At 38.7% G+C, this 23,891-nt stretch overlaps 1 protein-coding gene across 2 annotated transcripts; it reads right to left on the bottom strand.

The window, feature by feature from the left end:
• Positions 1 to 297: 297 nt before the first annotated feature.
• Positions 298 to 23,891, bottom strand: acsf3 (acyl-CoA synthetase family member 3). Of its 2 annotated transcripts, XM_077714149.1 has the most exons (11): positions 23,822 to 23,891; positions 21,713 to 22,574; positions 19,975 to 20,130; positions 16,008 to 16,162; positions 15,710 to 15,855; positions 13,463 to 13,560; positions 12,364 to 12,490; positions 4,100 to 4,234; positions 3,683 to 3,794; positions 2,403 to 2,501; positions 298 to 873 (listed from the first exon to the last, which is right to left on the bottom strand). In XM_077714149.1, the coding sequence occupies exons 2-11, from the start codon at positions 22,421 to 22,423 to the stop codon at positions 861 to 863; spliced, it is 1,752 nt and encodes a 583-aa protein (XP_077570275.1). In that variant the 5' UTR covers positions 22,424 to 22,574; positions 23,822 to 23,891; the 3' UTR covers positions 298 to 860. The 2 variants fall into 2 exon arrangements, with proteins under 2 accessions (XP_077570275.1, XP_077570274.1); XM_077714148.1 differs by lacking the exon at positions 298 to 873 and having other exon boundaries at positions 1,863 to 2,501.

Below are 23,891 nucleotides of genomic sequence, written 5' to 3'. Positions count from 1 at the left end.
ATAGTCTGCGGCAAGTCTAGCTTATTGAACGATTGCCAGCCTCCAGTTAAATACTATGAAAAAAACAACAACTTTAGTGTTATTCATAATCAAAATTAATTGTACTTTAGTTTTTTAATTAGTTTTAACATAATTAACGGTAATTTTAACATTTAATTAATTCATCATTGTATTTATTCATAATATATAACAATCAATACAATCATCATCATCATTAATATTGATACTATATAATAAACAATACAATCATCATCATTAATATTAATAATATTGCCCTGCATGACTGGAAATGTCCATTTGCAGTATGGGTAGACTAACACCCGGACATTATGGGAATCATTTTTACGGAGGTTTGACAAGGTTCTACATTCCGATAATAGTATAATAAATATGGTTTATATATATGAAATATTATCAAGCCTCAATACTTAGTCTATAAATGCTCATTCATTTTCTGTTCCAGCTGTTGAAATGTTAACTGTGCGTATGCTTGTAAATAAATATATTAGTCCACTCACTGTTTGAATGAAGTACCATATAAACACTGTAAATGTCAACATGTCTTTTATAAAAGTTGTGCTGTTTCCATTTTCAGTGCATTTGTGAAGCCAGCTGGTTCCTGTTAAGGTCTAATGTGTCCCTCATAAAAATCATCTCATCGGCGCACTGCTGTAAAATGCAGAATATTGACCAAGGGGCACCAAATCAGCCCAAAGTGAGCTATTTATGAAGAACACCATTCACATGTGACCAAACTCTGAGTGTCAGACATAAACAAGCTCACTAGTGTCCCCTACAAGCCATTGTTTTAGGCCCCGGGGTCCAATAAGCAGCCATCTGGTGACGAGCCTTTGCACCATTCACCAGCAAACACTGAAAAAAGCGAGAGGTGGAGTGAGGTTCAAGGGCACGACTACTTGATCAAGCTTCAGTCATGGGAATAAACAGGCTCTCCTCCTCCATGTCCCAAGCACACGCACGCTTATAGCTCACTTATTACGGCACATTATACGTTTAAGGTTCGAAAGCAGCGCCGCTAGGTGAGCGTAGAAAGCGCTGCTTTAGCACCCGTGGCCTTGGCCCACTTCCAGCCACAGCGTGGGTGGTGCAGCAGGCTGGGGTTTGGGGGCACCCACGCCGTCCTCTGGTGCTTCTGCTTGCTCATCCATCCTAGTCTGCCAGCCCACAGATCGATAGCTCTGCTCTCTTAATCAGGTCTCTGGTGGCTGTGGGCAGGCCAGTCTGTGTGTGTAGACAGCAGCTTGTTCCATCTGATGCTTGCCTTGTGTGTCTTTCCATCCAGGAATTCTTTGGCTGGTCATTAGGTTTGTTTATCTTGACTGGATTCTCATTCATCCCCCTTCTTCCAATATTTCTGATTGTCCAGCCACCACGCAACACCTCCTCATCTTTTCTTTCGTGCCTTTGCACACTAGGGCTCACTCAAAAAGGCATCTCAATCAACTGGGTCCCCCTGCAATGTGTTACGAGAGCTGATGAAGACGGAGGAGGCCAAGTGTTGGGGAAATTGGGATGAGAGACGAGAAGAGACTGCGGCGCAAGATTTCAGATGAAATGTTGGGCATCCAGCTGCGGTGCTAAAGAATCTGCCTCCTGGGTCTCGTCACACCTGTGTCACCCATCTGCACATGTGCGTGTGTAAAGCATGTGTGGCAGACAAAAACAGCAACACTTCAAAGCTGTAATGCTTCCTTTTTTTATTTCTGAGCAGAATTTTTGGAATCTACTGTTCACGATACCCTACTTATTATTATAAGTCAATCAAAAATGTGACTAATATTATTACCCAAACACCATTTTTAGGGCTTCTTGTTTGATCACACTTAGAAACTTGGCCAGAGTAGCTTCAAATTTGGATTTAATGATCCATTAAATAAGAAATAAACAACACCTTTATCATGAGCATTCCAGCAGTAAGAATGGATTATAGTGAAGGAGAATGGGAAGAAAGCAAAAATATTGTCTTTCATATAAAGATCATTAAGATCCACCTTGTGGGCTTCCTGTGTGTGGCTCCAGTTCTTTTACCTAGGTCTACAATGTCTTGTGTGTCTTTAGTCGGTGTTGCTACTGCAACCAAGAAATTTCCCGAATACGGGATGAAATAAAGTTCTAATCGATTCTATACCTGATTTTGTCTGTCCCTTTAATCCCAACATCCGTATACTCTACACAAGCAGGCTCGGGTGAGGTGATTACAAACCTGACCTTCAGAACTGAAAGAGGATTTCTACGCACTTGAGCGACCACTACCCAAAAAAAAAAAAAAAAACTTGTGCCAATGTACTTGCAATGTACTTTTATAGAGGAAGAAAAGTTAAGGGATAAAATGAGAATCCATCTGAAACAGTTCATTGTGATGGATTCATGGGAAGAAGTACCTTAGAAGGTCCTTCTTATTGACCTTGCCCATTTGGTTCCTCGGTATCTCGTCCACCAGAAGCAGGCCCGTGGGGATGGAGTAGGGCACCATGTGCTCTCTGCAAAGACATCCGCAATATGCACTTAAAAACAGGTTTGCTCTTCACTGCGGTGAGGAGATAGGCAAATATACACCAGGCTGAGAACGGCACGTGAGGACACACAACAATGTAGCACACTAGTGTCAATAATTGTGTGTGTATATTTGCGGCAACAAAGACAACAGGAGCAAGAAACAATTGCACAACAAAGATGAGGCCTGTGGCAGACTAGTCCAGATAAGAAATGTCCTTCATCCTTCCCTGTAGCTTTTCTCGCTAATAATCCACATTTACCTTCCAGACACAGAACATTGCCGCGTCCAAACAAAACAACACAATCATTAAGAGATTATAAAAGAAAAACACCCAAAAAATAAATACAAGTCAACGGCAAAACAGCAGGCAGGGCTAATTAAAAGTGTTTTATATTTCCATACTGGGTGCACAGTTGTTACGTCAAGTCGAGTCGAGAGCCTGCAGCTCTTTTATTATCTTTTAACCTACTTTGAGCTGGTGTGTGAGTTGTTGTAAAGAGACCGACTCACATTGCGCTCTCAGCACGTCTGAGCAAAGTGTCACCGAGCACATGCCATAGCCTACACATCTGCCATGCGGTTTGCTGGTGTTGCCATTTTCTTCGGGGCTGTGCCTGGGTGTGTGTATGCGTGGAAGACAGCGTGGTGAAACCGGGCACATGTGATAGAAATTCAGAGTGACAGCTGCAGCCAGGGCACTGAAGAGTGAGCATCCAGCTACTTGTTTGTCCCATGTTATTCCTCTCTTCCTCCTGGTTAGCATCAACGCATCCGCTGGCGGGTGGTGGGTTGATGCTAACCATCCGCAGGCTGCACCCCGGGTTGAACTGTGTTTGTTTCTGTGTTTTAGCCCCATTGGTCACTGACAATAGTAGCATTCTGCAAGTTGGACCAATAGGCTGTAACAGCAGCCCTGAACACACCACTGTATGGAACCCACAGCAATGATGCAAAGATACACCCACTCACAGAAAAAGCATTTTTCAGAGGCATAGTTTAAAGTCAAAGCTGTCAGACTTAAAACTTCAATAGAGACACATTTGGTATATACAGTAACATTTTACAACAGTATGCATGTGGATTTGACATTAGGATTGGGAATCATTGGCATTAAACCGATTCAACACATTTCCAAAAATAGATGATAGGAAAAGGAAACAATACCTTGCCCATTTCTTCAAATCTGGGAGGGTCAAACTCTGACCGTCCTTGAGCTGAACCACTGCAGTGACCTTTTGTCCCCATGTATCATCTGGCGCCCCGATCACAGCGACGTCTTTGCGAAAAATAAAGTTGTCATGACACAGTTACAATGGATTATGTTTCATTGTTGTGTTTGTCATATTTGTTTCTCACTTGTTTCTTCATGGCATATAAACACTGTCTTCTCATTTCATATAGCATGTAGGTAATTATTCAGAGTGTGGTGTGAATATTGCTCAGTCTCAGTGCAAGTTGTTTCAAAATTAATGCCATTGTTTTCAAACAATCATGTTTTAGCACATGTAGAGTTGAGGGCATTGTTGAGACCTTCACCTTAAGTTTTACATACATTTTGCCTTCAGACAGACATTTATTTACCTGTAATGTCTGGATGAGCCAGCAAGTGACGTTCCACCTCGAGGGCGCTGATCTTATAGCCACCACTCTTGATGATGTCAACATTGGTGCGGCCCATGATCCAATAGGCACCTTCTTTAAATACTGCTGTGTCTCCTGGAAGACAAAAAAAAAAATACAATAAAAATGTGTACAAAGATTGGAGAATTGGCAAATAAGAAACCTCTTTGGTAAGCTCTCTAAATTTATGTTTCCGAGATGAAGAAAGCAGTAGCTTTTCCGTGATCATATTCACAGTAGGTTCAGGACATGTAGGCTGATTGGACACTCTAATTCCCCCCCCCCTAGGTATGGGTGTGAGTGTGCATGGTTGTCCGTCTCCATGTGCCCTGCGATCGGCTGACCACCGATTCAGGGTGTCCCCTGCCTCTAGCCTGCATACCGCTGGGATTGGCTCCAGCAATCCCTGTGACCTTAACGAGGATAAAGATAAATGAGTTGAGATGAGAATGACCCCCAAAGAAATGGAATACCCCAACAACAAATTGAGGGTCAAGAAAAAAACCTCAAAAAAATGCAACTGCTTCCATAAATAAGCCATTGCCTTTAAATCACTCACTGCGCTCCATTACAATATAGCATTGATTATTAAGACCTGTTCAAATTAGCCGACGTCAAGAAGTCTGCATTGATTTGGATTCTATGCTGTGGTCAGGAATCAATACCGAATGATTTATGTCTGCTGCAATACAATCAGATAGCCAATAAATAAAACATACTAACATTAAATTGACAGTTCCGGATGAATATTTTTCAAAATTATATGACTTGGGTTGCCCTGTAAGCTGCACATTGGGACAGGTTTGCCTAACCCACTTTGTCTATTATACTGCTCATAGGTGTGGATGTGAGTGATATAAACATTCAACAAGATTGAAAAACAACAAAGTCCCCAATTCTTAAAACAAATAACATCTCTAGTATCATCACACCACTGGAATGAATTGGTGATGATTACAGATGCATTAAATTGCTCTCAAGTGATTAGCTGATTAAAAATTTGCATTGAGGAACAGTTGGACAGGTATGCCTAATAAAGTGGCCGACGAATATACAGGAACAAACACACAAACACACCATAAAGGCAGGATGTAGGGACAAAGCATACACTTTGAAGGGCTCAGCTGGTATAGGGAACAGTGAGCAGAGAAATGGGTCAGTACCGGAAGATGTTCTTTTGGCTTATTACAGGTGGTGCACCCACAGCTGTGACTGAGAAAAGATGTGGGGTGGGTCTAGGGGGCAACATGAGTCACAATTGACCAAAAGGAGGCTTGTTGTGAGATCAGTGAAATATATCACACACACACACACACACACACACACACACACACACACACACACACACACACACACACACACACACACACACACACACACACACACACTCCTTCAGCATTTCAAAATTGTCCACATAACATCCATGTCAGGGACAATATTTTGATGTGCTGTACTCGTTTTGAAAAAACAAAAACAAACAATCAATTCAAATATGACTTGGGCAGCAATACTAGTTAGAATTATTTGAAATAGTGTGTGTTTTTTGGGCTTCCTCCCACATAAGACCAGGTTCTCAGTATGACGTGCCATATAATAATGAACCATATTTAATTATTACCATTTTGATGGTGTCAAAACAATACAAATAACAGTGGAGTACTGCATTAGATTGAGCAGGTACAAGTAATGTTGTGGATGTGGAGTACTCCACCCTTTGTCAGACTCTCTTGCGCTCAACAAATACAAACAAATACACCTACCGCTGTTTTTCCTCACTAATTATTCATCCTTTCCTTGGACCTCTCTCCGAAACATCTCTCATCACATCATCGGCTTCCTTCTCGCCACCTATCTTTGTGTCTCCTCCTTCCACTTGGTTCTATGTGTCTGCATCAATAGAGGGCCCATCTGCTCTCATACATCACGCACTTCATTTCAGTTTATTAGCTGGGATAAATCATAAATATTTCATTATACATCACGGGCGGCTGTCGCCTGCACACCGACAATTTATCACTGCTGCTCTCTCTCCTTGCTTGCCACTGTGACTATAAGCTTTCCAGTCTATTAAAGAAGATTGATACAGAGTGTAAATTTAGATATCGGGAATTTCTTCACAGACCACTGCTCTGCACTGATAGGGCAGGGTAAGTGGGGAGCGGGGGGATTTGGGAAGATGGGGGGAAGGGGGCAAGGGGGAATGCGGGTGTTAACGGCAGTAAATGGGTTGTTACACTTTCTCCCTTTCTTTCTTACTCTTGGCTTTAGATAAACGATAAAGAGTCATCTTTGCACGATCTACTCTCTCTGCAATTTGGTTTTTATTTATTTTATTCACTTTTCTTGAGTTTGCTGGAGAAAAAACAAACTAAAAAAATCTTTTGGCTATCGACTTTGACTACAAGCTTGTGTTATAGTTTTTTTTTTTCGTGTTTACAAGCTGAGGCTAATATATTCTGTAGCGTACCCTTCACTCAAAAAAAAAAGTAAGAATGCTGGGCTAACCGCAAAAACTAAATCTTATAAGGTGTTTGTGCTGAGTTTCGACTATTTCGCCAGGACTCTCTGACCTTGTCTCTTGAAGAGTAAATAATTCAAACTAAAACAGCATGTTCAGAATGTGGCACAAGAGGGAATTTGAGAACAATGGCTGATAAAAACAACCCCAAAAACAAGAACAACAAAAACCAATGATAATAGTAAAAAAAATGAGAATGTCAGAGATGTTGGTAACCGTGTTACTGGGCCAAACAAATACCAAAACAACCATCATACATATGGTTTAGACAGGCAGTAAACACATAAACAAGCGCACATATTTAAACACAGACTCTCACGAGCACAGTTCTTCAGGCATCAGAGAATCCCACCAGTATGCACCGTGGCGCCAGAGGAAGATATGGCCGAATGGCTTTCTTAATTAAAACGATAAGAAGCCTAATTGCACTGGGCTTTCATCTCATTCAGAGGCATTAACGAAAGTGAAGACAAACAGTGGATAGGAAGAAAAAGAAATAAAAACAGATCAAGACTTCAACTAATAAAGAAGGGCAGAGAAAGTTTCACTTTCGGGAAATTTGACATGAAAAAGATCTGCGTTCAATTATACGATGATTGCTTAAAAATTCTCCAATCCAATGCATATTTTCTGCATTTTCATTCCCATATCGTCAAAAATATTGTCAACGCTAATTATCTTGAAATATCATGATATCAATCTGAGGCTAGAGAGACAATAGATATATATAATTTGCTTAGCCAGCGTACATAAGCAGTTGAGCTATTGCCAGGAATGCCATGTCCATGCCAAGATGAACATACAGTAGACAGTGTCAATGGTCATTGCCACTTTAGTTTTTTTAGGAAAGTGCATGTCAACACAGTAGTTGACATTGCAAGTGATATTTGGGACGAGTGTCGTGCTTGTTCACACTGGGCAAGTGTCAGCTGGGTGACACTCCTCTTCGGCAGTGTACAAGTGGAGCCATGGTTGCTCGCAGTACTCAGCAGAACCCATAGCAATGGGTTCAAGCCGAATGCCCTCCATTACAGAGAAAAGAAGAGCCTTATCTCCTCCAAGACAAGCAGCCGAAATGCAAGCCGTGCCTCTTTTCAGTGGGACTGTAAACACTTAGCATACATGAATATTAATGTTCTACATTAAAGCCCCAAAGCCAAGATGGAGGAGTTAATGAGGATAAATAACAGACAGCCAAAGCGGCGAAATCTCAGCTCTGACATTATTTATCATCCTTAACTTTTGTCACTGCTCCTTTTTTGGTAATTAATATCACACAAAACAGTACTTTGCACTTGGATGACTGATCTAATTTGTTTAATATAATGCAATTAAAAGAGCTAGAATTGCTTTATGGTAATGTTTCTGATGAGATTGCTTGCTCTCTGCCTCTTCACAAGCCGATAACAAGCTGAACTTGAGGATTGATGTCTGTCTCAGATCTGCTATGCTCATCGAGAAAGCGATTAAACCGCCACTTATTGTATATGCGAGTGCCTCTTTTACACTCAAACACACAAATCAGAATTGTGGAAAACATGAAAATTACACCTGAAAACATAAGACACGCTGATTAAAATCCTCACTTAGAACTGGCACTCTTTAGCTATGCTGTAAGCAATTACAAAGAACAAAAAAAAACAACTCATGGCCATTACAGCAAACATTGTAAGATAATGGTTTAGTATAAGAGTGTAAGACAAAACAAACTTTAAATATTATAGAAAATGAATGAAAAAGTACAGAAAGTTGTTCAAAGGCGATACTAAACTTGTCAGCTGTCTGCTGATGAATTGATTATCACATATCAAATATCACCATAGAATTATGTGCATATTATTACTTCCCTTAAGGAAGCAAACCTTACCATAGGTGGATCAGTAAAATCCCAATTATCACGTGATTACTGGTGCCAGATCAGCATTATATAAAAAAAATATGTCATCCTTGATTCATGTCACGCCCGTCTACACAGGTTAGAAGTTGCAGTACATTAACAAGAACAAACCAGGAAGTTGCCAACAAAAAAAGTTTGAATGAACCTAGTTACAGATTCCAAAAGAGAGCTGGCTAATAAATCATTTAACCAGTTTCCAAAAAAGCCAAACAAGTAGTGTACCACTAGGAAACCCAGTACCATTCCAGGCTGATGAGCAGGCTTTAAATGTGCGGGAAGAAAGGTGCCTTTCAGCAAACTGCTAGGAGGACAGAGGGTCCCACTGGAAGTTTTGACATTTGGCTCAGGCAGACATAATGTGACTGGGGGTAAAGTGTGACATTGGCTTGACAAAATGAAGAGGAGAGAAGAGGAAAAGAACTCTCGGGCACAACTGAGCCATCAGAGAATGAATGAATTCTGCAGGAGCTTCCTATTAAATTCTTCTGGCCTACTGGCATTGTGGTACAACACCAGGCAAGTACACACACCTTTACTCCTAGATGCACACACAAAGTGTATCTGGCTGCATGTTCTTAAGGACATGTCACATAGATTAGTTTATAAGAATCAGAAAATGAGTATGACCCCATCTGTCAAACAGATACAAGAACAAATGGTGACCGTCACCAATTGCTTGATTTTTGGCATATATCAAAAATTAATGAATGAACAGCTATTTTAAGCTTGGCTCATAACTGAAAAGCATTACTGGTATTACAAAGGGTCAAATGTAATAAGATCATATAATGACTACAATAAACTGATCTATAATGGATTAAACCAAAACAAAATTTCTTACTGAAATTTAACAAGGCAAACATCTATCCATTGAAAAAAAAAATACTAGAAGCATGAACTAACGAAAGCATAACCTGGTTGGACATCATCTTAAAAATGTTATTGAAAAAATAGTTGATTGATTCTGTTAAGAGTAAAACCAAGATATAACAGCAAGTAGATCACTGTAAATATTTAGGTTCATGAGGAATTTGTAACTTTCATTTTCACTGCCAAGAGTTTTTTGATATGGAAGTTTAAAATACCAATTCAAATAACAATTGTTTATCCTCACTTTCCCTCTCTTATTTACAAGTTCATTAATTTACTTATGGTTCAATTATCAGACGGAGGTGCCGGGCTGTCGTGTCTATGTGCAACAACAACAGATGAGCTGTCATTGGGAGTGCCGCTTTGCTCCAGAAGGATGGACAGACTTGAGCAAAGAGCACAAAAAAGGGGTGTTAAAAAGTACGACAGAATCAATGTGCTTAGAGATGTTTGTGAGGTTGAGTGGAAAGAGGGAGCACTCGTGGGATGGCGACAGCTTCCCTATAGAGCTGCCAGTCAAGCTTCACAGCCCACTCACACTAGTGGAGACACCTCTAGCCGGCTGAGGAGTTATTGATTTAATTCTCACACTCCTTTTCTTCTTGAATACAATGTTTTTTTTGTTCATTTTTTTCTCTTTTTTATTTTATCTTATTCTATTTTTTTTTTGCCGGTCAGCATCTTCAGTGAAGCGCTTTTCCATTAAAACTCACTCCATCTTGCTTGGTGGGTCTTGGCACCAAAGCAATGATTTTCTAAAAGTAATGAGTTCGTTCTTTGAACTCAACAATTCTGCTGGTTTATCGAATACAATACACTTTTGCCTGGCTCGAGGAAAAAAAAAAGGAGCCAGCAAGGTTTCATCTTATGTGTTGGTGTGCTGAATTCAAATTATGGGAGACTCATGGAGCACTCCTTCACAGTACAAATGAAGAGGATTAATGTAATGGTATTTATAGCTACTGCTATTTATAGATCATGCCGTACACTTTATCTTATGAGCAAATCATACAGGAATTAGATCTGTAGATGTTCTCCATACTAATTCATGTTACAACTATTGCATCTGATATTAGATACATACATCTTTAAAGTAATTTTGTGCGCAGCTAAAGATTCCTCACGGCTAAAAGAATGACAAGTAAAAATGAGAAGAAATTGGATGGACAAAAATAAGGGACTAAATACATTGAATTATTTTTTTAAGTGAACTATTGCTTATAAGAGAATGGTACGAATATGTATGGCTTCAGTGCCAATAAGTAAAGAGTAGTAGATTTACCAATTTACTCTTTTGGAAAAGAATGAGTATTCATCTGTTTATGTAGAGCCTCCAGTCACAGAATCTTTTTCAGGCTGCAACAATTGCTCCCTTTCATCACACTGAAAAAGGTGAATGATACGCAAGATGAATACAACGCATCTTCGTCATTTGTCTTGAAAGCAGCAAAGTAGGGAGAGAAATCAGCCATTTTTCGGCATGGCGACAGACAAATTTCAGACAATGTAAAAACAGCTCAATGGCACAGTTCAGAGTCAGAGAACTGTGAGGACCAGACAGAGAAAGCTAGTCTGTGATTCAGAGAGCAGGTGTGAGAGTGAAGTGAGGCATGAGCAAAGGCGAGAGCAAATGCTAAATGAACAATGTTAGCACCAGTTTTGCAATTTTACATGTAGTGATTGGCCCAAGCAGCATGAAATGTAAAGTATGCATCACAGATTTTTTTTTAGGGCAAGCTCGTACGAATTAATAGTCATCAGTGATTCGATAATCAGTTGGTGAAAATATCGTAATCGTAAGTTATCTGATTTTTTTGTGTTATCTTTCAACTACTGTTGTTTTGTTGAAAAGCACTGATTAAAATGAAATTTGTACTTTCAGACTGACGGTTGACACACTGAAAGAGGGCTTTGTGTTGCTTATGATAAGTTGCCAGAAGCCAAATGTGATAGATTCCCAAAAATAGTCAAAATCCTGTTCTTTGTAACAGGGATCAATTTTGAAATGCAACCATAGAATGAAATCAGAATACATTAACATATGCCGGTGAGAAAAAAATGGGATTTGCCACAGCTAAGAGCATACATGATTTAACCAGGGGGATTATGTTTTCATTTGAGGTTGCTGTGTTTAATTTTATTTATGATCTTAAAAACATTACAGTTAGAAAACTATGCAAGAAAAAATCATTTAAGTTGGCAAATGCTTCATTCATGACACCTGATTACTCTATAGATCTAAGTTTACAGGATTTACATTTTGGCTTTAACTTGACCAGTCTATAATATATACAAATGAATTTCTAAATAACTAAAAGGAAAGTCTGTTTTTTCAACAGAATCTTTAACGTTTTCCTTTGTTGCCAAGTATCTTGAAGTTGGCTCTACACTATTATTCTTGGGTTAACTGACAACTGCGAGTCAGCCAACTTTTTTTCAATTCCACCTGAGACGCATTACATCTTGGTGTGTGTATAGATGGGTGGCTTGAGGTACTGACCAATCTGTGGGAAGCTGATTGCCCAGGCTCTCATTATGTGGCCACTGGCTTTAATGGAGTGTGACAGCAGCATGCCGTGCTCTGGATCTCTGTCCTTCCAGGCTGCAAAGCCAATTAAACACACTCTCCTCTCCCAGCCTTGCACTCAAACACTCAAATATTGCTGTTTTCCAGCTCCTATCATCCACTAGTCATCCTCACCTTGTACTTGCTGGCTCTTTCTATCACCCCAACCACCAACCTCATCTTGCAGCTCTTTGCCTTTGACTTCTAGTCATGAGCATATATATTTCTGATACTTTTGTGAATCCCAATGATATTGATATTAGAATTTGTATTCTGCATACGTATTTAGCCCAAGTGCATACTACATGTGAAACATGAAAGCAGACAGGGATGGAATGAGCTCTAAAGAGACATTAAAGAGGGGTTTTTCTTACCTGTTTTAAACCAACCATCGTCTGTAAAAGACTCTTTGGTTTCTTGGGGTTTGTTCCAGTATTCCCTAAAGACAGCTGGACCTCGGACTAGGAGTTCCCCTTCTTTCCCTTCCAGACCTTGACGTACCTGACATGATGAGAAAAAAAGAGAGACAAAGACAGTTCAGGAAATGCAAAAGTTTGGATCAAATACAGACTGTTATGAAGCCTACAATGTCCAAGGGAAGAAAAAAAAAAACTATCCTTCGTGGACTTTGCAAAATTGCAAATGTAATAAATAAGAATGCACAAAAATCAATACCAGCCGTCATACTGAAAAGATGAGGGTTTTCTTTGTTTGTTACAGCACTTCTTAAAACTTGTATAGATGCATTTATACTTTGACTCGTAAGACGCTTAAACTACTGAAGACTGAAAACCAAGAATTGCTCTCATCCAGTTGGAATAAAAGCCATGTACAGACACTTTAAGGACAAAGATAACAACACTTTTAAGTCGTAGGGGTAACCGTAAGCAGTTATTTGGATTTAAAAAAAAGCAGTAACAGAGAACCTATAGTAAAAAGACACCATTTTGAATTGCATTGTGTTTGATAATAAAAAGGCACATTTTATTTCTGAGGATTATTTTGTACAAACCCAGTGCTCTTGGTCAATTCAAACTAATAAACCTTCCTAACATTTGCTTTTCAGTCAGAAGCCTATTTAAAACCTGAATCTAAACAAGCACATACAATAACTCATAAATGACATTAAGGTGCCTAAACCATTTTCAAGAAACTAAAATAATAGCTTATTCGACAAATCAATAACTTCATCAAATAAAATGTTATTTTCAACATCTCAGATTGAGGAAATTGAATTAACAAATTGTGCAGATTTATGTAGAAAAAAATTAAAACTGAGAACATTTGGATCTCTGACAGGGACAAATTCATGCTGTTGCAAACTTATTTATTATTATGACGCAGGCCTTGGCTACAAACTGCCGGCATAATCATAAACACTTACTTGAGTGTAAGTGTACCTAATGTAGTAGAGGGAAAGTATAGATTAGCCATTAGGGCATCGTTTATATATTATTAACAAACGTTACCTACCTTACTCTCCCTGTGGTTTCCCTCCACCATTACAGTGTTGTTTGTGTTATCCATGACGATCCGCACTTCCACACCAGGTAGTGGAAACCCTACAGCTCCTGTCACACACATTATATTAGTGAATAAAATCTTCCAGAATCACAGTTTTTTTTCTCTGGGACCAAAAGTTAATGTTTAATGGTAAAATATTGTTTCTAAATAAATTATATTAACTGAAATAATAAATCTTACATTGCATACTGTGTATTATATGTACAGTATTGTAAATCTGAGAGTAAATGTACATATAAAAGTTCAATCTACAAATATATGTGAAATGAATGTGTCAGATGGCCCAAACTAGTCTACTCACAATATCTGATATCAAAATTTAAACAATCCATAGCCAAAAGTACCAGAAAAAAAGGTCATGCTGTTCGTGTGCGTATGTTTGCAGTTTCTTATTACCTATTTAAGTGAAGATATTTGCAAATTATTCTACACACAGTCACTACTTAACATGACAAATCATACACTTAACACTTGACAGATTGGTCTCAAATGAGTTTACACCTGCCATAATGCCAGCTATGTATTTCCATTGCTTAGATGCCAATAAATCTTTCAAATAACCTTTACCAGCATTTTAGTGGGTTTAGAAGTGGATACTTCTGAAAAAAAAATTAGGTTTCTCCGCTGGTAAAAACAGGAGTAATGGAAACTATATATTTTGGAATGAATTATCACACTGTATTCCATTATTGCTATTTTCATTGTTACGTACAAGGAGTTGAAAAATATGAAAACAAGACAAACATAGATTAAACATTGTTTCATCCAATAATTCATGAGATGCGATGGATAATGACATGCTCGCAATTAACTATATAGTACTTATTACATTTCTGCAAGGGCAGTATGACCTATAAACACATACTGCTATTTATCTATAATTCTCTAAAACTGTAAGACACGGTAACAAAAATAGGGCAGACAGATAAATGCCCTACATAGAGTGGAATGCATTTAAAAAACAATAACAACAAAACTAAAACGTGTCATGAAAGTGTAAGAGGACCTGTTTTGTTATGAAAAGTTGGAAAGAACAAGAAATGCAATCGAATGCTATTGGCTGAATCCACTACAAATTTTCTCTGTTTCCTTTGGTTGCTATTGATCTTTCTTTAACCTACTTTCAAACAAAACAAAAACAGCCCCACTCCAACACGCATCAAACCATGTCTGTTTTTATTCACACTTGTACACTCTCTCTTGTGAATGTGCTTGTGTTGCTATCAATCGCCCGCATCTTTTAAAAGTACTGCTAATAAACACCTGAGAGGAATCAATCACAACCTGTTCGTTTTTTGCCAAACAACACACAACCAACAAAGAAAAAAGAACTTCATCCCCAAGAAGACACCAGACAACCTGAAAACTAATTACCTGTCAGTGGGAGGGGTGGCCAGGGAATGGTGGAATGAAAAAGTAGAGTGGAGGGAGAGGAGAGGGTGGATGGAAGAGGCGATGAAGAAGAAGAGAGAAACAAGCCTCTGATCTGACCTCATTTGCTTTTATTTGTGCATGCGTGAAGGAGGTGGAAAGAATTTGGGGATTTCACAAACTATGGATCAAACCAAGATTTAAGAAATCGTTTTAATGGTCTTTATCTCAACCAGGAAAAAAATGCAGTTTAAAAATAAATGGAAAGATCAACGTCAAATGGGACTGAGCACTGATTATCTGTCACTGTTTATTTAGTTCTACAAACCAGACAGCAGTATATTTTACACTATTTAAATACTGTAAACATTACTAAGGGTGCAAATGACAAATTCCATATATGTTATTACCAAGTCTGCTTTGGTTCGATTTGATACAAGGGCCTTCGAACAATGTTAAAAAGGATGGTATGCGCATGTTTAGTGAAATCTTTTCCTAATATAGGATATAAAATACAAATGAACTTGTGGGTTTTTGACAAATTTGATTGAATATAATATTCCAGAAATATTAATTAAACCCATTTTAGTAGACACTGCATGGATTAATTATTCCACCTCTAGAAGGGAATATTGTATTGAAAAACACTGCTCAACAGAGGGAGACAAAAATGACATTTTCTCATGCCTATTTTATATAGTACTGCCGACAGAAAAATCCTCAATGGACTTATTGTAATTTGAACACGTACATAGAAAGCTATGGAACCTGATACTGATGTGTGTTTCGTTTGCTTGCGGTTGTGTGGATTTAGAGTGCAAGTACCTGGAAGGCGTGGTTCCTTGAGACGGTTGGACAATGCCATGCCAATTTCAGTCATCCCATAGCGTTCCAGGAGCACGTGCCCTGTGATTTCTTCCCAGCGGCGCAGAGTGGGCAGCGGAAGAGCGGCAGAACCAGAAACCATAAGCCTAAAGCAAGGAGGTTTTAAAAAAGCCTTCACTGTCGTATTTTGAATGTATTGTTGAGATTCATTTATTGCCTTAAACACGTCATCAGCTCATATGCACAAAAGGTTAAGATCTATATGGATGGGATCTTTCGTTAATCCTAAAATCCATACCTGATCCTCTCTTTGCACAGGGCTTTGACAAAGTCCTTGACATGGGGCTGGGTGAAGTGCTGATCATAATACTGGATGAGTTTGGAGTAGATAGTTGGCACAGCCATGAAAATGTTAACCATTGGTGCTTTGGAGCTCAGCAGCATCTCCCATACCTAGGAAGAGATCAAGAGATGACAAGAAAAGGTGAAATGAGCTTGGCTTCTGACTGAAGAGTGCAAAAAGAATAGTGTGACAAGGACATTCATTCTGTTGCATAGGACCAAAACGAATACAAATGGAGTAGAAATGTTGACATCCACATTTTTTTTAAGCCAAAAGTGCATTTCTTTTGTTTGATGCAACCGTATGCATCTGTGTATGTATGTATGTATATTTCTATATATATGTATGTTTATGTGTGTATGAATATGTATATATATGCATTTTCACCCTCTTGCTACTATGACAGTGAAATTTTTCCGAATATGGGATGAATAAAGTTATACAATCTAATCTAATCTAAAAATTGCAGGCGGAGGTGAAGGAAACAGATTCACATTAAAGCTGCCAATGCACAAAAGGAAAAGGCAGGTTTTGAAAAGGTCACTGAGAGGAAAACAGCACACACTGTGGGGCACGATTTGACACATTGGCCAGTTGAAGGGCCTTCCACACGGCTACCATTGACAAATGTGCATTTTGACTGAATAGGACAGGCTACACATGCCCTTGACTGCATATAGAGAAGCTGAAAACATACGTCCATTTACGGAATGGAACGCTTAACAAGAAGCACATCCAATAAATCAATGCTGCTTATGTATAAATAAAATTTCATAAAAGAAGAAGTATTAAAAACACTCTGCCCCTTCTTCCAGTTCTTATCCCTCACAGCAACACCAACAAGAATGTACATACTGTATTACATGAATTTGAAGGACATCAGTCTTAAATCCATCCTTACCCCTCTCAAGAAGACAAATAGTCCTCCCAGCTATCTCTGTCAACTTATTCAGTTTGTCTACATTCATTCTACCTTAATTTACCAAGTACTCTACTTCCTTCATGTCTCTGCTCACTATCGCAGATGTCTCTCTCCTTCACCTAAACGCATGCATGCATCAAGTTAATGGGATCGCCACTTTTCACTGAGCCATCTAGATGAATCTTTCCATCTGACTTTTCCTCACTGGGTAAGTGGGCATAGAGTAAAATCAGATATAATTTGGCAATCAAACACTAGTATAGAACTGGACTTTCCTCTATAACAGTGAGATCAGAACATAAAATCAGGGTACATATATATAATATACAATCAAAATGTACATTGTACTCCAGACAAATAGGGTTGTTAAGGCATATAGGATTATTTTTTTGGTGATGAAATAGTATTCTTCCATCATTCAGGCTCCCTATTGCTTATCTACAAAGGCCGTGAAGTGCTGGACCCTATCGAAATTGACTATGGGCAGCAGGCGGGGTACACCCTCAATTAGTTAGAAAACAAACTTAGACTGAGAAATGACATTACAGGTCTGGTTAAGTAGGTACATGTGCGCTTAGTAGGCAAGCCCGCTATGAGGGCATACATCACTCTTAATTTTTTCTTGCCGGCCTTACTAAAAAAACATCTCAAAACTGGTTTGGGAAAGAAGTGTACAAAACTAATACTGTTGTTGCAACTCCAAAGGTCACTCATTAAGAGGACACAATTGAAATTTGGTAATGGACGAATAAGCACCCCCTTTGTTTATTTTTTGCAAACACCTCTCACATTTCCTTCCCTTTCCAACAAAGTAGTATAACAAACTTCTCAAAACAGTGTGCCTCTTACCAGTGGCTAGTGACTGGTGAATTATTAACTGGCTCTGACTTGACCACTGTAGGCACTGTCCATCAAGTCCAGTGGAGCGCTTCCACCAAGTCTACTAAGAACAGGAGCGGAAGGCAATTTATGTCCGTCAAAGAGCTAGCTTCCACCTCAGGGACAAGATGCAGTGGGAACCTAAATGCTTGGGCTGCATGCTGAACACCACAGTGAGCTGCTGGGACCTGCACTTAGGTGGGAGTGAAATACAAATGCTGGCTTTTCCAATAAAAAATAAAAACTCAGTGAGCCTGAGCGATGCATTAATAGAGTGTACTCACTCACATGGCTAAAATCATGTAGGAATACAATTGAAAACATATAGATTGTTTTTCCTCACTCCAAAATATGTTATTTTAACTAGTTAATACAAGCGTTTCTGTATATTAAATTATTTAATATCATTCCTCGCTATGCAAAGGCCTGTAGGCAAGTAGTGAGTCACAATTTAAACAAGCATTTGTGGAAAAAAAATATATATGGGGAATAGATTCATAATTTATCACATTCTATTTGAAATAAATTCAGCCCACGGGAAAAAGACCAATAGAAAAAAATAGTGCTGATTTACTGTCTTTAAATGGGTAATAAAGACCATTTATTCTGGTTTTGCACCAAAAAGACACCTTTTTAAAGATTAACATGCAGGGTCACCTGGTTGAACATTCTAAATTGGTCTTAGGTAAGAGTGTGAGCGTGAATGGTTATCAATCTGCATGTGCCCTGCTATTGGCTGGTCTAGGGTGGTGCCCAAAGTCAGCTGGGATAGGCTCCAGCACCCCTTGTGACCATTTTGAGTATAAGCAGTACAGAGAATGAAGGCATGTAGTTTAGGTGACAATGGAAAAGCTCATTGAGTCCAGCCAGTCTCTTGTTAATCCTCCCACTTTGTAATACTGATTTGCATTAGAGTAAATCATTTTCTGGGATTAAATATACTTAAAACCTAGAGAAAAAATACAAATATTCTTAAGGGCCAACGTGATACATTGAAAATACAATGACCCATCTTCATTGTGGTGTCAACAACAACGTTTTGTACCTTTCGAGGATTACGCCAGTCTCTTTGAAAAAGTACCGTCTGGCTTACCCTTCCTTCTGAGAATGTGAAGGATAAAACAAACAGACTATTGAGCATTTCATCAAGAGGTGTTGAGGTTAGGCAGGGACAAAGAAGCTTTTTTTTGGTGATTGGGCTATGCGGTCTGTTACACAAGGTCAGAGCTAACAGTCATTCGAATACTGATGGTTATGGTTTCTAAGCAATACTTTTCTGACAGATTCAAGTGTCCTTCAAGGGTCTTTGTTTAATATATATGCGATTAGGCTCTTGAGATCCTAAAAAAAAACGAAGTTATTAGAAAACAGTTGAATCGTCACTCCTTTTGTATTCTTAAGAGACACCCACCTTGTTCCCCTCCTTTCTCAGGGCCAAACAAGCGCCATCATTCTTCAATGTCAGCTCATCGATTGATCCGCTGCTTAAGCTCTTACCGTGAGTCGGCATTGGTCAGATACAAAGCCACACAGGGCAATTAATCACTGGGCCCAAAACACTTAGTCTGACATGGAGTGAGGGATAAGAAGAGGGAACTGACAGAGGAGAGAGGAGGAGATGAAGCAAGAGGGGAAGAAAAGTAGAATAGAGAAAGAGAGACCCTGACAACCATGAAGCATTATAGGCAGGAAATCGGGGGACTGAGATGGAGCTTTCAAACGTTTAAACTGGAAGAAGAAAGGCTGGAAAAAGTACAAATACTTTGTTGATTTACTGAAGAACATTTTTCAGGTATCTTTGCCAATATTTCTTCCTAATAGATATTGGTATCTATCTTAAGCGTAAAATATGACAATGCAACCTTGACTGTTGAATAGGACGAATCAATCTTATTGGTTTGAACATTAAAATTCTTCTTTTTGAATTGTGTTCAATTAAATTACAGGTAGAACATGATTTGTGGACGATTGTAGGCTGCTTTTATTTTGGTTTAACGCAATGTCCTAGTTTCATTGCAATTGAGGTTGTTCATTTGCCAGCTATTTTATCACTGGTACAGTATATGTAGCCATTAGAGCAGTTGTGAAGAAGTACATGTCCAAAGTGAGAATATACTCAACCTTTTGAGGATTGAATTCCGGCAACATGACACAAGTAGCGCCGACCCAGAGAGGACACAGCAGCTTATTTACAATGCCATGCACATGATGGAGCGGCAGTGTGTGAAGAATAACGTCGTCTTGGGACCACGCCCACTCAGACACCAGACACTGGACCTGTGAGGAAGTCGGACAGAGAGAGTTACTACTTCATTTTAAAAGAGGAAGAAAGATAATTCATTGGTTTCATTGGAATTCCTTGCAACAGTAGCATTGAAACAGGTTTAGAATACAGACGGGAGTCTTAAAAAATGAAGTTATCATGATTCAGGATGTAAAAATAATACCTAGTGCAGTTGATTTAATTAGGTCAATGATGCTCGTTATTTTGAATAATTGTCATGTATCGGGAGTTTCATCGCCCCAATATTCAACATTTAAATTAAACATGTACATTTAAATCACGGGTGGCAAGTGACAGTGATAGAGAAACTCCAGACAGCGAGGAAACACCTGGGATCGAACCCTCAACCCCAGAACTGTGAAGCCGATGCACTTACCGTCTATAATTACATTAGTATCATAATTTAAAACCAGACAGATAAGTTTTTTCAAGAACTTGGAGAACTTGAAATTGCTGTGTTCCAAGTGCACACTCCTTTAATGATTACTTCACCACTACAGATCAAGTGGAGACAACTGAAGCTCTGACATCATTCAGAATGATTTGATTTTCCACACTAATGGACAAGTGGGTCAATTTGCCCTGAAAATATACAGAAAAATCTTTGGCAGATCTTTAATGGCATAAATTAAAGCTAATTAAAAAGCTAGACTGGAACAAAAGAGGAATTATGCTAATCAAAGAGAGTGCGTGTGCACGGACGTGTGCATGTGTGCCGGAAGATGTCTACACAGTTCTTGAATTTAAAAATATGTTTTGGATTAATGGAATCATAAAGTGGACTTCATCTTCACACTTGACATATTCTCTGAAAAGGTTCAAAATAACAATAAAAAATTCTTTTTAAGGGTCTTTGAAACGTTTCCTTATATCAAGAATAATAGTTATCTCACTCAATGCATTCAAATAGATTTGAATGATTAGTTTATTTATTTATATTCATGTTTGTTTGACTTAGTCAAATGATGCTGATCATCTATAAAATAACTGATTTGTTGTTCATTATTATTAAGTGGAATGCCCTACTTTCTTGTGTCTTTGTAATTGAAAACATTCTATCAATTGTTCAGTAGGATTTTAAGTAGTATACCTAATTAAAGAAAATTATAATTGCAGCCTTGGTGGTAAGTGATGGTGATATTTTTGAGAAAAGATGACGCAGATAATGAGGTAACTGAGGACCCACATGTCAAAAAGCTGATAACTTTGCTCATGTAATGTTTCATAATTAAAATTCTATAAACTATTATCTTCCCAACAAAAGCCACTTTTAATTGTTTGTTATTCAATCATTTGAGGTGTCACAAGAGCATGCAATTTCAATGTCAAAATACCTATTCTCTTGAAATGATTATTTTCACGACATGTTTTGGTAATAAATCATTGTTTTGTTTAAAAAATAAATTAAAAAAACAATAATGTGCTGTTGATTACTAGAGAAAGAAAAATACATTAAAAAATAGCCAATTTCTCTGTATTTTGATACGTGCTTACATATATCAAGCCTCAATAAAAGTGTCTGGCTTTTAAAACAGTTGGCAGTTAGTGAATTAACTGGGAAAATACAATATTTACCATGGCTTGGATGCTGCCGTGCGTATGAAGAACACCCTTGGGCCTCCCAGTAGTACCACTGGTGTAAATAATCATGGCCGGTTGGTCCGCCCAGTCTGTACTGACCTCCTCCATGTCTTGAATGTCACTGTTGTTTAAAGTGCTGAGTTTTGAAGTAGGGGGAAGTATCAGACAAGGCAGAGCAAGTTTCTGTGCCAGTGCCTCCAGGGTTTCAGCAAAGGGATGCCCCACCACCACCAGCGCACTCTGAGAGTCTGTGATTATGTACTCAAGTTCTGATAGTGGGTGGTTTTTGTACAGGGGAACCGCAGTCCCGCCACTCATCCAAGTAGCCCACTGGGCCACTGTATAGGAAGCATCATTAGCACACAGGAAAGATATTGGCTTGCCTTCCAGCCTTCCAAAGTCAGAGTGAAGTGCATCATTGATTCTTCTTGCAAGGCCCAAACTGTGAGCATACAACTGCTTGTAGCTGTGACTGCAACTACTGTCTATCACAGCTGTCTTGTCTCCAAATGTTGGAGCTCGAGCAAACACCGGCTTCTGGTTTATCCTTGATGATGGTGCCGTCGTCCGTGTATAAGCTTTCCTCTGGACTACATTTATTAAAAAACTCTTTAGATTGGAAAACCAAAAGTTATTACTATCAGTGGATTTCCGGTGACACTTCCACTTCAGGGAGTGGCGTGCGGTGAAAATGCTCGACAACATGATTTATCCAAATTTGTTCAGACTATCCAGACTTTTATTGTCACGATGGAAGTCATCTTCTCCTTTTTGAATGTACGCACATCAGAATGAAACTTGATTCGAGGAATTAGCTTTTGAAGTTGCTGGACAATTTCTTGATTCCTCTTTTCATCTGTCAGATAAAAAAGTGAAACATTATTTCTGGCTGGGATAATTAACTTTCTACTTTTTGTGTTAAAGAAAAACAATAATACTAAATTATATACGAAAAGCAGGCCACCCGGGAGTTAGTGTGTGAGCCTCAGTTCTGGGGTCAAGGGTTTGATCACAGGTCAGTCCTCACTGTGTGGAGATTGCATGTTCTCACCAGGCTTGCTTGGGTTTTTTTCTGGTGTACAATGGGTTCCTCTCATATCCCAAAAACATGCGGTGTAGGCTGGTTGAACACTCTAAATTGCCCCTAGGTGTGACTGTGTGCGTGAATGGTTGTCTGTCTCCTTGTGCCCTGCAATTAGCTGGCTACCGATTCAGGGTGTCCATTGGCTCCTCTGACCCTTGCGAAGAAAATGAATGAAATGAGTCCCAACACTAATGAAGAGCATATATTTTTATTTACTGGCTCTTTACTCATTCATTACCGTCGATGCAATCCTGGCTTGTGGTAACACAATGCTAGCCATCCCACCTCAAATGTATTAGAAATCTATTGGCATCAGAGACAGTAGATGTGTATCACAACATCACCTTTTTCAGAACTGGTCGTCTATCAATAACAAGGGACAAAGAGACAAGTGGGCATTCACACTAAAACAGATAGAGAATTTAAAGTGAAGAAGGAACCTATTAGACATATTTTGGTGAATAAGGAAAGTAGCAGAAAAAGCTTAACAAGTTAGGCAGATCCAAACTCCACAGGGGAAAGTCTAACAATCAAACCCAAACCTCAGAAGTGTGGGGCGGAACAATGTGTTAGTTCCAGTAATAGACACCGATGTGTTCATCTAAAGCTGTACAAAAATCATCAATAATAACAACAATAATAATAATAATAATGATCCCAATGATAATAATAACAACAACAATAATAATCATAATAATAATATTTAGTATAATAAAGAAAAATAAAACACGAGAGATCTCATGTAATTAATCATTTTTATTTTGACACAATATATATTTCTTTCATGTCGGAGTATTTAAAGTATTTAAGTATTTCTCGATGAAGGTGATCTCCCAGACTAAAGGTTAGAACTGTTTACCATTCTTCCCTTATTACAGAGGTTTTCGGGGTAGAACAAAATAGGCACGACGACATTTAACTTTAGGAAAATATTTTTTTCTTATAAAGACTGCGATCTTTAACGTGACAAAATATATTCGCTGTCATCCTGTCAACTTATACAGTACAATTTTGTTTACCTTGCCATGGAAGCAGGTTCTCTTATGGAGGAGGAGAGTGTAACCAATTATCGTGCCGGTCAGAAACAAG

This window comes from Stigmatopora nigra, chromosome 3, assembly GCF_051989575.1.
Source record: "Stigmatopora nigra isolate UIUO_SnigA chromosome 3, RoL_Snig_1.1, whole genome shotgun sequence".
Lineage (NCBI taxonomy): Eukaryota > Metazoa > Chordata > Actinopteri > Syngnathiformes > Syngnathidae > Stigmatopora > Stigmatopora nigra.
Note: the sequence above shows the minus strand (reverse complement) of the source record. Positions and strands in the feature narration are given on the sequence as shown.